Source organism: Pseudoliparis swirei, chromosome 12 (assembly GCF_029220125.1).
Source record: "Pseudoliparis swirei isolate HS2019 ecotype Mariana Trench chromosome 12, NWPU_hadal_v1, whole genome shotgun sequence".
NCBI classification, from domain to species: Eukaryota; Metazoa; Chordata; class Actinopteri; order Perciformes; family Liparidae; genus Pseudoliparis; species Pseudoliparis swirei.
In genome coordinates this window covers 7,866,774-7,883,062 of record NC_079399.1, presented here as the reverse complement: position 1 = coordinate 7,883,062, position 16,289 = coordinate 7,866,774, and the positions used below count along the sequence as shown (strand labels likewise).

The 16,289-nt window shown below is 43.2% G+C and overlaps 1 protein-coding gene across 1 annotated transcript in view; it reads right to left on the bottom strand.

The window, feature by feature from the left end:
- Positions 1 to 16,289, bottom strand: part of fndc4a (fibronectin type III domain containing 4a) — a 37,860-nt gene that overhangs the window by 5,953 nt on the left and 15,618 nt on the right. The window contains exons 3-4 of the mRNA XM_056428903.1: positions 15,875 to 16,079; positions 11,245 to 11,334 (exon numbers count right to left, since the gene is read on the bottom strand). Of these exons, the coding sequence (XP_056284878.1) occupies positions 11,245 to 11,334; positions 15,875 to 16,079 (295 nt within the window). The remainder of the gene's footprint in view (positions 1 to 11,244; positions 11,335 to 15,874; positions 16,080 to 16,289) is intronic.

Sequence of the window (16,289 nt, the reverse complement as noted above, 5' to 3'; positions counted from 1 at the left end):
CACTTTGGCACCGTTTGTTTAGCTACATCCGGTCGCCCCGACGTATATTTTCCTTGTGTAAATTGTGTTTTGCGTGTCTAGGAAGTGGAAGTGCAGAGACAGATCAGAAGGCAAATGTGTGTGTTCTGTTGTCTTCTGCAGGTATGTGTTCCCTTTTGTTCAAAGTTAGAATTTTCTCTGTTTCTGCTGAAATGACTCTAGCTCATGTAGTTATTTATTTTGTCCATTAGGGTCTCTGTTTTCCTTGTATGTTACATGTCATGGTTTTGATGAGAATTGTTATTATTTAGATTTAATGTGGTCCTGTCTTCCATGGACAATGGTTTTATTTTGCTGAGGGAAGTGGAAGTGCAGAGACAGATCAGAAGGCAAATGTGTGTGTTCTGTTGTCTTCTGCAGAATAAATAAGTGCTGGGAAAATCCACCATCTGAGCCGACTTCTTCCATGCCCGTTCCACATCTGTAACATCTGCTCTGAACCTCTTTCATGTGAGGTGAAACTCTTTTATTTTGCAAACCTCTAAAACCCAACCCAATGTTTCTTAAAGAATTCTGCTCTGAACCTCTCATGCCCAAAGTTACAGTGTGTTGATAGTTGTTATTGGACAGTGTTGATGAGCACGCTGTGTTCTTGAAATAAAGCTTTGGTTTTTACAATATTCTACTCAAAACCTCTTTTCTTCTCATTGTTGAGTGCTATTTAAACCGCGTCGCCCAACTGCTCCCCCCCAAAAAAAAATTTCACCAGCCGCCACTGGTCACCACTTCTTCAAAGTGAGCGCGCTGAAAGGACAAGTCGATAATGTAACGTCGCTCCGTAGAGAGTGGGATGGCGGGATCTCAAAGCTCCTCCACGCAGTTTGCTTTGCTACAATATGCCAAATGCAGCTCTGCCTCCAGTCTGCTGTGAGCTCACGCTACGCTCCCTCGCTTCACCGAGGTTATGGATTTATATGAGAACGCTTTGATTAATTATTCAAAAACTGATTTAGGGCTTACTGTAATATAGACTAGGGACCGGTGAGAGATAACAGTTATTCTTTTCATTCTGTATGCAGGCATCTTGTAAGCACCCTGCAATATTGCAGCTCCATGTCATAGTGAGATATTCATGGTAGGCATCTCCACATTTTCCACTTGTTTGTTTGGTGGTTATATAACAGCAGCGGTTGAGTCATTTGTGAAGTTTACATTGCCGTTCATTTTATTGCTGTTTTAATGGGACACCTTTGTCAAAGTTTCAGTGAAAATGTCGGCTGCTCTGCCAATTCGGGGATTTTTTATAACATTTTAAGCACTTTTAGAAAAAAACAGAACATGGCCACACAGTATTCAATATAGCAGATGAGATTGCATTGTTTACTTTTTCATTGCTTAACAGGTAACACAAATATGAAAGATAAAAGGACAAAAATAGGACATGAATTGAAGGAGAAATGGAATTAACGAACACAAGGATACATGCAGATGTAAACGACTATCTTTTGTAGATTGTGAACGTTTCAGGGAATAAGCTGACGTGAAACTGGACCGGCTGCCAATGAGCAGTCCATGATGAACGCTCCACATGAGGAGTTTTTTATTCATGCACTCCCACGCTTCACAGCCTCCATGTTGCTCTGCTTACTCTCATTAGTATTACTTAACATCTCGATCCGGTGCTCATGGGCGGGAAACCCGGCTCCTGGCGGCCTGTCAGATATGCCACTTCTCATTCTGCCTCAACACTTCATTAATCGGCACACTTCCCTCAAAGGAGGAGAAACTCCGACATGGATGGAGAGCTTTGTTACAGAGAATGCTCAGAAAAGCGTGATGTTGTTTTGAAGGAAAAAAGCCTGCAAGGGACCAGACACGCCGAGTGGGCAGATTCACAGGAGTCCTACAGCTTTTGTTCTGGATGACTGTCCATTAATTGTCTTATTGATTGGTGTTTCAATGTATTATATACTTACTTTGAGAGAATATACAGTGTGAACGCTCTATTAGGTGAGTACTATTAGTCTATATCATTGAGGCTGACTTCAAATATAAACTAGTTTCAGTTCTGCTATCTTAGAATAGAATAGAATATACACTTTTATTAATCCCCAAGGGGAAATTAGTTCTCTGCATTTAACCCATCCTTAGTTATTTTGGGAGAGCAGTGGGTGAAGGAAGCGCAGCACTGGGGGTTTCAGTCAGTGCTCAAGAGACTTTTCCTTGCAACTAATGGGAGGAGAGCGGGATCCGCAACCAACCCGTGTTGCAGGACGGCCCTCTTACCCCACTGAGCTAAAGCCGCCAAGTTTATCATACTATGTACTGCATGTACTACGTGTGTGTATGTATGTATGTATGTGCTGTGTGTACTGTATGTATGTGTGTATTTATATACTATATGTACTGTGTGTATTTATGTACTATATGTACTGTGTGTATTTATATACTATATGTACTGTGTGTATGTATGTACTGTGTGTATGTATGTATTGTATGTATGTGCTGTGTGTACTGTATGTAGGTATGTGTGTATGTATATACTTTATGTACTGTGTGTATGTATGTATGTGCTGTGTGTACTGTATGTATGTGTGTATTTATATACTATATGTACTGTGTGTATGTATGTATTGTATGTATGTGCTGTGTGTACTGTATGTATGTATTTGTGTACCGTGTGTATGGTATGTATGTGTTAAAGAATATATATTTGCTTGGCTTGTCCCTTAACATTGTGTGCAAATAGATTATATGTAGGGTGGAAAAACACTGAATGAGAGTTGAATACCTCGGCAGGGCAATCTGGTGCCTGGCTGATCGCCATAAAGATAACGGTGACATTCTCTAAGGAAGTTCTATGCACAACCCCCGTTCCCCACATCACGTATAGCTTAGAAGTGGTCAACGACCGAAGAAGCTCTTTATATTCATAGGTTAAGGGCAATCACACCTCTGACCTCACCGGGGCAGAGAGATTAGGACGAGGCCGTTTCTCTCTTCAAAGTCACGTATGGCCCAATCTGAACACACACACACTCACGCACACACTCTTTTCCCCTCTTTAATGATTCGGTCCTTTTGTTCAGTCAGCCATCTGAGAGGAACCGGCACCATACCTTCATTAATGAATGACCGGACAGGGGTCCTTCTCAACAAAAGGACCTTGAATCATCTCTTTATTTTTACAACCCCCTTACTAAATATATGCATTTATTCGCTGGCCACAACATCCAATGAAGGAACGACAGAGGCGGGAGCTGGCAACAAGAACCAATGAGAAGACACCGCCCCCTTATGCTCCTGTCCAATCAGAACTGTTCCCGTCGGGTATTTAAGATGGCCGCTCACTTTGAACCGGCGTCTTTTTTTTCTCCAGCGCTGAGGCCACTGGTCAGAGCTCTGGAGGGGGGTCCATGCATGATGTCTACTTGTATCCTGATTTCTGAATAAAACGCTTATAGATGTAACGTAGAAGTCTACCGCTCTTTCTTCCAGTGAGTGTCGTCCAGGTGGTGTGTCGATTTCCAACTCCAACAAATGGTAGCAGAGCGATGGTTGTGAAAACCGGTCCAGAGACCTGAGGAGGACAGCACCTGAGACCCCAGACGGACCACTTGTTCTAAGACCCGCTCCGAGAAACTGATCGAACCGCGCGGTGTCAAAATAAGGTAGGACTGAACCTATTTATTTCAAATCAGTCAAATTGAACACTCTAAACTTGATCAGGAGTATTGGATGTGAGTATTGGAACTGCTAAATGTTTTGACTTAATTTAAATAATAGAATAAAGCGTAAAAAGGGAAATCACGATACAGTTTGACACTAAAGCCCTCTAACATAAGTGAGGCCAGCGATTAACGTTGGAAGGTAGACCTCTAAGGAAACTGAGGCCGCATTTAGTCAAGCCTTCTAACATAAGTGAGGCCAGCGATTAACGTTGGAAGGTAGACCTCTAAGAAAACTGAGGCCGCGTAGAAATTAAACACATGTGTAATGCATAAACTGTGAATGAATGTTGAATACCGGTGGTGAATAAATGTTGTCAAAGTGGAATCAACAAAGCAGAGTCGAAACCTCACGGTGTCAACGCAAGCTCTAGTCTGTTGAATTGCACGAGTGATAAATGAGGATTTATTGTTTTGAAAGGCACGTTGCTGAGTAAAGAACACATTGTATGGCGATTATGTACTACGTTTAAGAGCAGGTACGAGTTTGAGATACTGAGAAACAACGAGGAAACTCCGCTTAACAAGAGCAGAAAACGTAAACACAGGAGGAGGAGACAAGCTGCTGCGCGTCCCCGCGGAGGGCACGCGCCTTCACAGAACAGAGTAGCCCCCCCTTCCCCACATAGCTGCGCGCGCCGCTTTTCACCTGGCAGCCACTCAGAGCGAGACAATAACAGAGCAGAACAGTGACTGAAGAATTCTTTTTGAAGATAACTATTAATTGATAGTGTGTGACCATCATCTTTCTGTCTGAAACATAGTTTTTAATAAGTACGTATTTTTTATAATATTAACAGAAAACGGACATTTGCAGTTCAGATAAAATATAAAAGAACACAACAACAACAATTAGCCCCTTCCTCCCGTCTACCCTCCCCAACCCACACGGTCCCCAAAGATGAATCCCCAGCCGTTGAATAACGGGGGGTACAGACAGACTGACGACACACGACACCATGACGACTCCAACTATGTACCTGGTAGAGGAGGCAGGACAATAGGCCCATACAATTGTTTCATATGTGAGGAGCCAGGGCACTTTGCCAGAGACTGTAAGAGGCCTAGAGGTAACTATTACGGAAGAGGTGGCAGAGGAAGAGGAGGAAGAGGAAGATACAGAGGAGGAAGTTATGGAGGACCTGGAGGTTACAATGGACCCCAGGGAACCCCTGTTCAACAACAGCTACAGACTCCCCCTCAACAGCCCCCCCCTCTGCAGCAGACAGCAGCACAACCACAATACATCATAGTCTGTATCCAGCCCCTCCTCCAAATCCATAAGCACTGATCTATCAACAGCCACAGCAAGCCACGTTTGCACCGCTTCAAGCTTAGTTATGCATAAAAGAAGCCCGTTCAGGAGTAAGAGGAGTAACAACTGGGGCAACGGAGGCTTTAGACGATTATTGATAACTGTTTTAATTATAGTCAGGCTGGACATTGGGCTAATTTTTGTCCTTATCCACCACAGGGTTAAGCAGTCTCAGTCAGGACCACTTCAGTACTCTCATAATGTCTACCCCGCCACAACAAGCACCCAACACATAGCCACAGCCACAAGGCAATAGTGATCCACGGCACCAGGCCCGGACCAGAGACACAGAATTAGGCGTGCCCAGATCCAACAGCTGACAGCGAACTGTATCCACTGAACAGAAATGTGCCACACCCACTAGTCACCCAATGATTCAACTGGAGACTAAAGAGACACTGAACAGGAAGCAAAGCGTCCGGTGGGACAGAGTAGATGATGATGACATCACACCTCTGCATGACAACAGCCAGCAGTGGAGACTTTGGTTCAAAGTCCTGCATCCCGACTCGCCACCAGGGGACCAAAGACATTGTGCCCTTAACTCCTCCTTGATACAAGATGAGATCTGAGATCCTGAGGGACTGCCTGCAACACGAGATTGAGGTTCGTGAAGACCCAGCTGAGGAGGCTTGGAGATCGATGCAGAGAAGCAAGGAGTAGCAGCGGCTGGTGAATGAACACCAGAGCTGCAGCTTGTATGCAGTCGTTGACGCCGCAGCTCCACGTCACAGTGTTGGTCCAGAGTGGAGGCACAGAGAAGAACAATGGTGAAAGCAGAGGTTGAGGCTACGGACTGGGTGCACAAACAAAATTAACACTTGCATTACTCCACATTTGAGAACATGTACAGAACTGCACACACATCGGAGGTCCAGTTAATATTAGAGACACATGCTTAGACACACACATAGTAGAGAGAACACTGATCATGGGGACACTGACAACATGCGTAACTTATTTCCAGACACTTTTAGGACTAAAGGGTGAACTGATGTGTGACTGATTCTGATAGCTCCCATAGAGATAGAGTTAAAACTACGTACGATTCCAATTTAATCATCACCAGCATCCCTTAAGGATGGAACAGACTAGATATATTTTTTAAATCATAGAATGGGTGTTATAGGCAGGTGTACTGGAGAGGACGAGGGCGCCCTGGAATAAATTAATTAATTAAATTTCGTAAAACTTGGAAAATGGGCCTTGATTTGGGGCCAATAAATAAATGTGTAACCCGTTCTTTACTAATTAGGCCGACTTATTATGACATTCCTAACTCAAGCACAATGATGACGCTGTGAGTTCAGACAAGACATGGTTCTCCTGCATTGATTTGACAGACGCAAGCATTTTTTATTTTATTTCTCTCCTTTCTTCTAGAAGTTGACTGTTTTGATTGTAGTGTCAGTGTTGAAGATATAGTGTTGGGTTTACTATTGATTTCTGATAAACAATAGTGGTTATTATTACAGTAATGCCGTTAGGCGTACGAGTAATTGATTTCTCATCACCGTTTCAAAACTGAGTTTCTTATTTTTATTTTAGTCGGTTTCAAAGGATAGTTTTGGGTTTACTGTTTTTTGGAAAAATAGTGGTTATTATTACAGTCGTCCGTTGGACGTACGAGTAATCGATTTCTCATGAGCTGTTAAGAAACTGACACCTACTTATGCGACGTGCTAAATTGGCAGTTTTGTTTAAAGTAACGAATTCTAGAGGGTGACTGTTTATTAAGATTATTATTATTGAAAAGGACGGATTTAGGAATTCCATCCTATTTCAAAAGAGGGATAGAAGCACACAACAATCTATGTTGAGGACAGACTATTAAGAGGAGGGCCAGACAAGTACAGACTAATAGATCAGATATCAGTAGGTTTAGAATCAGGGACCCCAGAGAATCATAAAATGAAAAGATGTAATCTTATTTGTGTTCCTTCCATAGTTGTGGTGATAGTAGATGGGGTTCAACGTCGACAGATTCGAAGAAGAGCCGCCACTCCTGTACACATAACTTGCGAGTGTTTGATCACATCCCATATAGTGCACACAGGCACACACTCAAGGTATAGAGTTACAAGACGCATCAGGTCCGACAACGGAACACATTTTAACAACAAACTGCTGGGGAAAGTTGATATGCACTGGGCATAACCTACAAGTTTGGGTCTATATATCACCCTCAGTCTCAAGGATTGGTCGAGAGAGCCAATCAAATTATTAAAAGGAAAATGTGCGAAGGCGCTTCCACTAGGTACTGATGACCATGAGAGCATTACCAGGGGGGAAGACGTCACCAAGTGAGTTGTTAACAGGAAGAAGTATGCCAGAGCCACCCAGAGATGGAGGTCATATGCCACCTCTGGATGTCTGTAAAATTGAAATGTCAGAATACATAAAAGCTCTAATTTCTCTCTCACCAAAGCTCTCTCAAACCAGGTTGTTCGAGCCCAGACGATCGATCAGGAGGCAGCAGAGCCAACCAAAGTAAAAGTAGGTGACTGGGTCAGGGTCAGGGTTCACAAGAGGAAGTGGACTGAGCCTAGGTGGACTGGTCTGTACGAAGTGAAGGAGGTTACTTCACACATGGTCCAGGTCAAGGGTAAGGCAGAGGCACCTTGACACCACCTGACACATTGTGCCCCAGCCACCTGTCCAACAAGGACATTGACAGAAACACAATCAGATCTAAAAATGTGGATGCCACAGAGGTCGTTCCGTAGGGGTTTCGGGGAGCCTGATAGCCCAGCTAGAAGGTCCCCCCGCAAACCACTATAGGAACGGCTGGAAGGCAGACAAACTGTTCTAATGGTCATGGGACTGACCCTTGCCAGTATCGTAGGATTAGTCATGTGAGGTTTAGAGAAGAACCTGCCAGGAAAGACAGGAAAAGAAAGGTTGGAAAGAAAGGAGACAGAAAGGAGACAAGAAGGAGACAGAGAGAGACAAATGAGAGAAGAACTAGACAGAAAAGAGAGAGAAATCGCAAGAAAAGAAGACTCTTATTGTGAAAATACTTGGTTAAGCGACTTGACCGGAAGTGACATTTTGACCATGGGTTAGTGACATTTGACCCCTCCATTGTTCTAGCGGAACTTTGAACTAATCACTAGGTGATAAAGGCTGGACTCACCTTTGAGTGAGGATTGGCAGATTTTGAGTCTAAGACTCTGGGGATTAGAGATAGCGGGGCCTCATCAACAGATATCTCGACGCCGGAAGGAGGGCAGAGGACCAGGAGCCAATGAAGAGATTAGGGTCTGACCACGGCACACAGTTTTGCAACAAAACACTTACCACATTTAGAAACAAGCACCTACAAGAAGTTGAGAAATATTTCTAGAGAGCACATTCACACGGAGCAGTCTATTGCCCAATCACAGGTGATGGTCGCGAGAGCTAATCAACAATTGAAGCAATTGAGACAATGATGGCTAAATTATCCTCAAAGGAGGGAGAACATTTCTCTCCTATGAGTTATTGACATGAAGACCCATGCGGGGTCTACAGAGAGTTAGGAGACAGTCCTAGACTTGACATATTTCAGAGAATATTCTGGGGAAAAAAAAAATAACTGACCAGATCTAAGTTTTTCTCCAAGTAGGTTGCTGAAGCCCACTAGGAGCCAGCTGATGAGTCATCAGTGGAACCAGGTGACTGGGTAAGACTCGAGGTTCACATGGGAAGTGGACTGAGCCCAGGTGGACAGGGTGTTTTGAAGTCATAGGACTTCACAGCGCCCTCCAGGTGAGAGGCTTCACCAAGAGGAGCACCGTATAACACATTGTACATTTGCAGATCAGCCGGCCGAAGAATCACAACCAGCCGCTGAATAGTTGCCTCATCAGGGTAATTCTGACTAACAGATGTGAGGTCACTTCCACACATTTCTGCCTGAGACATTAGAGCAAGAGTTAGGACTGCAACATAGGAAGATGTGTGCAGACAACATTGACTCTCACTGCTCACCGTCTCCTGTCATTAATGGCACCTCGATGTGCAAATGTTTTGTTTTTCCCCATAAGCTGTTTTAGGGTTCGAGCACGAGAGAGGAGGGTGCTGGACGAATACCTGCCTGCTATCAGATCCTAGTAGGAGTTGAATATTTCTATGCCCTAGTCAAGGGCCATAGATAGGATCAATTGCATTTATCATAACCAGTAAAGATAAATAAAGTTAGATTGGATTGGATAAGTAATTAAGACTCTGTTGGACGACGGATGGCCATTTAATAGATGATTCCTCCCACACGGGGTGAGAAGCTGTTCCTCCGACTCAGTTAAAGATTGCGAATTCAAGCCTAGAAAGTATTAGATACTTATTAAATATAGAAATTAAAATACAATTTTTCATAGTCAAGTGTCACATTCTGTATAGATCCGGCCTAGTGGCTGTTGTGTTGTGTTTTCTCATTCTCTTCAACAGCTACACCTGACGCTCCAGCATCGACCTCCATCGTGTGCTGACTGCCTGCTGTGAGGACCTGCCATGAGGAGCTGCCCACAGGAGCATCGGACACCATCATCACCCGGCTCAGAGACTGAGGAGCCAATGAAGAGCACGCTCTACCACCCACGATGCGGCCCATGAGAGTCATTTCGTATCCAGGGCCCATGCGACACCAGTGGAAGAAGAACAACAAGCCTGACCAGGACGATCCAGACGAAATCAAGTTCGAGACCACCGGATAAAGACCCCATCGACAGCCGGAGGAGACGCTGACGAGGAGCAGAGGAGCAGAGGAGCAGAGGAGCAGAGGAGCAGAGGAGCAGAGGAGCAGAGGAGCAGAGGAGCAGAGGAGCAGAGGAGCAGAAGGACTTCCAGGACCAGACAGGATGAAGCAGATGGATTGCAGCGGGGACCGGATCGTCAACTGGTTATCAGGATGCCAACCTGCTACTCACCAGCCGCTAGGATGCAAGACCCCCCCCTGCCTGACCACTCTCAATTTCACCTCTTTCCTTTTACACCTGCACATTACAGATTTAACGCACACATACATACTGACTTCCCTAGGATGGAAGATCTAAGAGGGTGGATCGGAGTACCACATGACAGAAACCACGCCCCTGTTTCCATCCCTAACAGAGAGAGACTCTCTCCCCGAGAAATAGGTATCTTACAGGTCTTATGGGACCTTAATCTAGGCAACGAAAGATTATATTTCAGGAGACTCATTCACGTCAAATGACAGAGCTAAGACAGGACAAGGAGACCAGACCCGGAGTAAGGGTTCACATCCAGCGGATGTGAAAAGAGGGATTGTTAAAGAATATATATTTGCTTGGCTTGTCCCTTAACATTGTGTGCAAATAGATTATATGTAGGGTGGAAAAACACTGAATGAGAGTTGAATACCTCGGCAGGGCAATCTGGTGCCTGGCTGATCGCCATAAAGATAACGGTGACATTCTCTAAGGAAGTTCTATGCACAACCCCCGTTCCCCACATCACGTATAGCTTAGAAGTGGTCAACGACCGAAGAAGCTCTTTATATTCATAGGTTAAGGGCAATCACACCTCTGACCTCACCGGGGCAGAGAGATTAGGACGAGGCCGTTTCTCTCTTCAAAGTCACGTATGGCCCAATCTGAACACACACACACTCACGCACACACTCTTTTCCCTCTTTAATGATTCGGTCCTTTTGTTCAGTCAGCCATCTGAGAGGAACCGGCACCATACCTTCATTAATGAATGACCGGACAGGGGTCCTTCTCAACAAAAGGACCTTGAATCATCTCTTTATTTTTACAACCCCCTTACTAAATATATGCATTTATTCGCTGGCCACAACATCCAATGAAGGAACGACAGAGGCGGGAGCTGGCAACAAGAACCAATGAGAAGACACCGCCCCCTTATGCTCCTGTCCAATCAGAACTGGTCCCGTCGGGTATTTAAGATGGCCGCTCACTTTGAACCGGCGTCTTTTTTTTCTCCAGCGCTGAGGCCACTGGTCAGAGCTCTGGAGGGGGGTCCATGCATGATGTCTACTTGTATCCTGATTTCTGAATAAAACGCTTATAGATGTAACGTAGAAGTCTACCGCTCTTTCTTCCAGTGAGTGTCGTCCAGGTGGTGTGTCGATTTCCAACTCCAACATATGTATGTATCTATGTATGTATATATATGTATGTATGTAAGTGTTTTTTCCCATCTTTCCCTTTGATTTCTTCCTCTGAATAATTCATAACCACAGTCATTCTGCCAACCTACCTGCCCACATGACCAACACCACCACAATGATGATCATCTCTCCTGTCTGCAGGTGACGGGACTTGTCCAGGCCCTGCACAGTGGGGTCATCTACGAGAGAGCACAGACAGGTACAGTCAACTCGGACTCCTCAATGCCACTGGGAACATGTTGTCCTCCCCTTTCTTTACATGGAAGAGACAACACGTATGAAATACATTGATATGCAGTCCAGTTGACCAACATCGCAAACAGGAGTAGAAATAACACCCTGACAGGCTGTCAGCTGAGACACTAGTATTAGTCACAGGGCTCTTTACTGGATGTCCCAATAATGTCAGATCTAAAACCATTTTATGCCATTTCACAAAGAAAAATCCTAAATGTGGTGGGCATTACCACAAATAAGTCTTGCATTAATCCTCCTTTAAGTGGATTGGCTGTGGGCCTAATTCCTCCCTCCATCTCTTCTGTTTGGAACTCTTCCAGAGCGCCACTCTTCCCAATTGACTTTTAGTGGATGAAGTTGTCAAGAAACTGGCCCCTGAATGCCAGACTCTCAGCTCTCTTCACATGATGGCTGTTATTAATTGGGATCAATGCTGTTGTGTGTTTCGAAGTCTTGGTTGTCGTGTGGAGAGAGGGAAAAAGAACATCACACTGGAAAATAGCTTCAAATTACAAAAACATGCTCGATTTTTTAGATATCAGGCAAGCAGCGCAAAATCTCACTGTACTGGTGTCACAGAGATGCGACATGTGACTTCCTCTTGCATTACATCTATTGTACGTGCAGATAAAACGAGAACACCAGATGAAAAGTTGTGAGTATCAGTCAAAGTCAAAAGAATATGTTCCGTGTATAGCGTACTTTTTGTTTCAGAGCCGTTAATGGGGGAGTCACGGTGTAGCTTCTGACTCGGCATCTCTTTGAAGCATCGCACAGCAATTGTGTCTAAGAGGACGACCTATAGTTAGATTTGACTGCTCAAGGCGTCCGTTCTTTGTGTTATTTTCTTCTTTGTTCTCTTTCTGCGTGAAACCCTTTGACAGCTGAGTGACAGCAGGCAGCAATTATACCGCCTTTGTGTCTTTTATTTGAGAATCAGTTCGATAAAGTATCTGGATATTATTTTGTATGCACTGTTGCATCACTGTTCATACGAATGAATACAGCCCCCCCCCCTCCCCTTTAATCACAGATCTCCCTCCGTCTGTAAGCAAAAGAGAATCCCTTTCACTATAATTAATCTTACATTGTAACTCGCTTGTAATGAAGAAAGTTCATTTATTATGCTGGAATCCAACCTCAATGAAATTAATTCTATTTGAGTTCTTCAAAATATGTTTAGCTTGCAAATGTGATACAAAGCCATTGCTTACATTTTTGGAATTAAATAAACCGCTTACATACAACATGCATTGATCTTCAAGAAACCCTGCTCCTCTGACAACATGCCTCACTTTTGAAGGGCAGTCAAAGCACACAACTATATAATATAATTAAAAGCTTTCTGTGGAAAAAAATGTAATTGAAGTCGACATTGGAAAGACATATTGATCCTGGGAAAATAAAGAAATCCCAGTAACATGTGGCATATGTCCTGCCAGGAAATAAATCATGTGAAATAGATTGGTTCTGAATCTAGTCCAGGACTGGTGAACAGTGGCATAGTGGCACTAATATGTAATCACATTATCAACGATAATTGTGTTGTGGAAAGAGAAAAGAAGAAGCAATATTGATTCATATTTATCATAGCTTTATCTCTTGGGAATGCCTGGCATATACCGCACATCAATTTAGTTTCAATCGGAGGCACTTGGCTGTGACAAAGGATCTCTGTAATGGCTCCACGAGGCCACAGCCAACTAAATAAAAAATAAAATATTACAATATTACATTTAGGCGCATTACGTTTTATGATGAATACATATATTGCTATTTTAGGAGGAAGCTTTGAAAAACATCCTTTCAGAAAGTGGAAAAGCTCAAAACAAATTCCATTTTCATGAAACAAAGGAAATTCGTGTTCAGGGGTCGGGAATCGATGTGTTGGTTAAAAAAAGATGATGTTGTAAAAGTATATCTGCTTTGCTTTAGAACATGTCTCTATACCTCTGAAGGCGGATATTGTTGTGATCTACAGACTGTATGTTACTTCTTTATGTTCTTTCACTGATTGCACTCGTGGGGTGATTTTACAGTACATCATTAATTAGGTGTCATGAAGAGAGAAGTTTAGTACTAATCTGGACAAGAGGCACGTAAATATAATGCGATTAGACTTTTAAACTGGGGCATGAGATGCAGCAGTGCGGGTCTTAGATTGTCACTGATTGTTTTTACTCTTACAAAAACAAACACCTACAAATGAGGCTACTGTGGGCCACTTGGAAAACTCGGTCAAATCCTCATTAATGTTGCACATTGAATGTTTTCCAAGAGTTTTGGCAATGACCATCAGTCAAAAAACGCCACAGTGCAACATTGATCAGGATTTGATTCATGTCGATGGTTAGTTTCTGAAGTCCATTGCTTTTCAACCTCAAATATATATACAGAAACATTTCCAGAGTATTTCAAATGAAGCAACAAGAAAAGAGCGTGATGTCAGAGTCTGTATTCACTTATTTGCTTTATTTGTAGATTGTATTTGTAATCTTATGTTTTTAGGTTTGTTCTTAACATCAGCAACATTGGGACTACAGATGAAAAATAGCCTCTTGGCTAACTCTGGCACATTTACTGCAAAGTTTTTATCAATGTGCACTGTCCCTTATTAAATAAACCATTATAAAAAAAACCTTAATGGACCCCGCACAGACCTGTTTCTAGACAAATGTCAAATGTAAGCTGGCATTTTTGTTGATGTATTTAGCCCCTCCCATAATCATGGCTGATGCAGAGAAGATTTCCAAAGAAATTTAAACTCTACCCAACTGCTGACAATATAAAGCAAAGAGCCTTTTCCCGCTCTTTCCTCGTCTGTGTCGTGAGAAACTGAACTTATTCTTTATTGATGATGGTCCTATTTCCCCAAGCCCATGAGCATAGACACCGAATCCAAAAGGCTTCAGAGTGGTTCCGGTTCCTGATGAGGCACCCAGAATTCAGAGCAGCTTGCCTGCAGCCATGCTTGAAGAGTGTGTCAATAATAAACCTGCATAAAGCTTCCTCAGAGAGACGCCGCGAGAGCAGGCTTCGGGTTACTTGCCCTCGCCTTTACTGTGCCTTATTATTAATGTCAAAGCATTCAACAGCCAGAAGAGGCTTTAGAGCAACAGCAGAACTGCATCTGTAATCGGCTGCTCCTGTCTGAGAGGCCCACGGCTGCACCATGCACCATCGCCTTCCATCACACAGTGAGATGCGACACTGGGAACAGATGCTGCGGTGACCAGTGTGTGACCTCATCAATTATATACGGGATTTTTGACAAACTTCATAGCATCGAGTTGACTTGAGGAGAGACTTTAAAAAAACTAACAAACTAAAACAATATCTGGCAGTTAAATTACCATTTTGTAAATATTTACAGATCGCATAAAGATACTAAGACAGAGAATTATTGTATCCTACTAAGAGGTATTGTCGGTGTATCCAAAGCCTATCTTTGCCATGGAACTATACATTATCATTAAAAAATATGTTATAAACACATAACAGAGCCACACCACTGCTCTCGGTCAAATATGTATTTCTTCATTCAAATAAACAACTCCACATGCCATTTTAAAGTTCTCACGATATCCAAACAAAAAAATATCTCAACCACTACGGATCACCATGAATCTGGCTTCTGACATTCATGGTCACCAGCAGAAACCCTCATAGCCTTGGTTACCTTGTGTTTAGTGCAAATTGCCAAATAGATGGAGAACCTTGTAAATATCACCGACTCAACATTAGCATGTTATATTTGTTGTTGTTAGCATAGTAGCATGCTGACCTTAGCATGTAGCTCAAAGCTGAGGACAAGGGGCTATACACTGCATCTCTGGCTGCACAGAACATGTTAGCAGGATAGACTCATTGTTGTTACCTTCGCATTGAAAATGCGGAAGGTTATGTTTTGATCGCCGTGTATTTATTTATTTATTTATTTGTATGCGTGTTATTCGCATCACAAAAAAAGTTTGAAACCGAATCACATGAAATTTGGTGGGATGACTGGTTATTATCCGGGGACCATTTGATTAGATTTTGGGATCGATCGGGTCAAAGGTCAAGGTCAAGGTCATGAAAAGGTCAACATCTTCTTGAATCGCATGAAATTTGGTGGGGTGATTGGTTATTATCCGGGGACCATTTGATTAGATTTTGGGATCAATCGGGTCAAAGGTCAAGGTCATGGATAGGTCAAAATCTTCTTTTTACCATAGCACGGTCAATTTCTATCCAATTGGCATGCAACTAATGCCAACATGTTCATAATTCAATGCCCAATCTTGTGATATGCGAAGGTATGCGCTCTACCGAGTGCCCGTTCTAGTTTTTAATGTTGTTAAAGGACTGGATAAAATCATAAAAAGTGGATGAGATGAGTGGTATTTGAGTGGCTTTGTTTTTGTCCTTGAACACACACACAGACCATTTCTTTCAAGTGAACTTCTCCAGGTGATTTTCATTCCCTGTATCTCAGCTCACCTTGATTGGAGCTGTTGGAGGGGAAGAGGTCTGTCTTCCTGAGGGTGCGAAAATGGACCTTCGTGCTGGCCTGGCTTTCCCCGTAGAGGCCGATCGACTGCACCTGTATGATGTAGTCTGTCTCCTCCTCGAGGTCCCAAAGGACACAGGAGCGGCTGGTGGTGTTGACTTCCCGGATGAGTCGGTGCGTGTGTCCTTCCTGCCTCTGAGGATTGGAAGAAGGATCTGATAATCGACACATTGGTCAATGGGGTGATTGCCCTGCAATGTGTCCCTCAGGAAGACCCTTCTTCTCTGTAAAGAGTCTCGTAGTATAAATTAAATCTTTATAGAATTATACAAAAAACTAAAAACAATAATGTAGCCTATCTATTTTTTTATGTGAGACAGAGGTCACCAAACCGAAAATATTCAA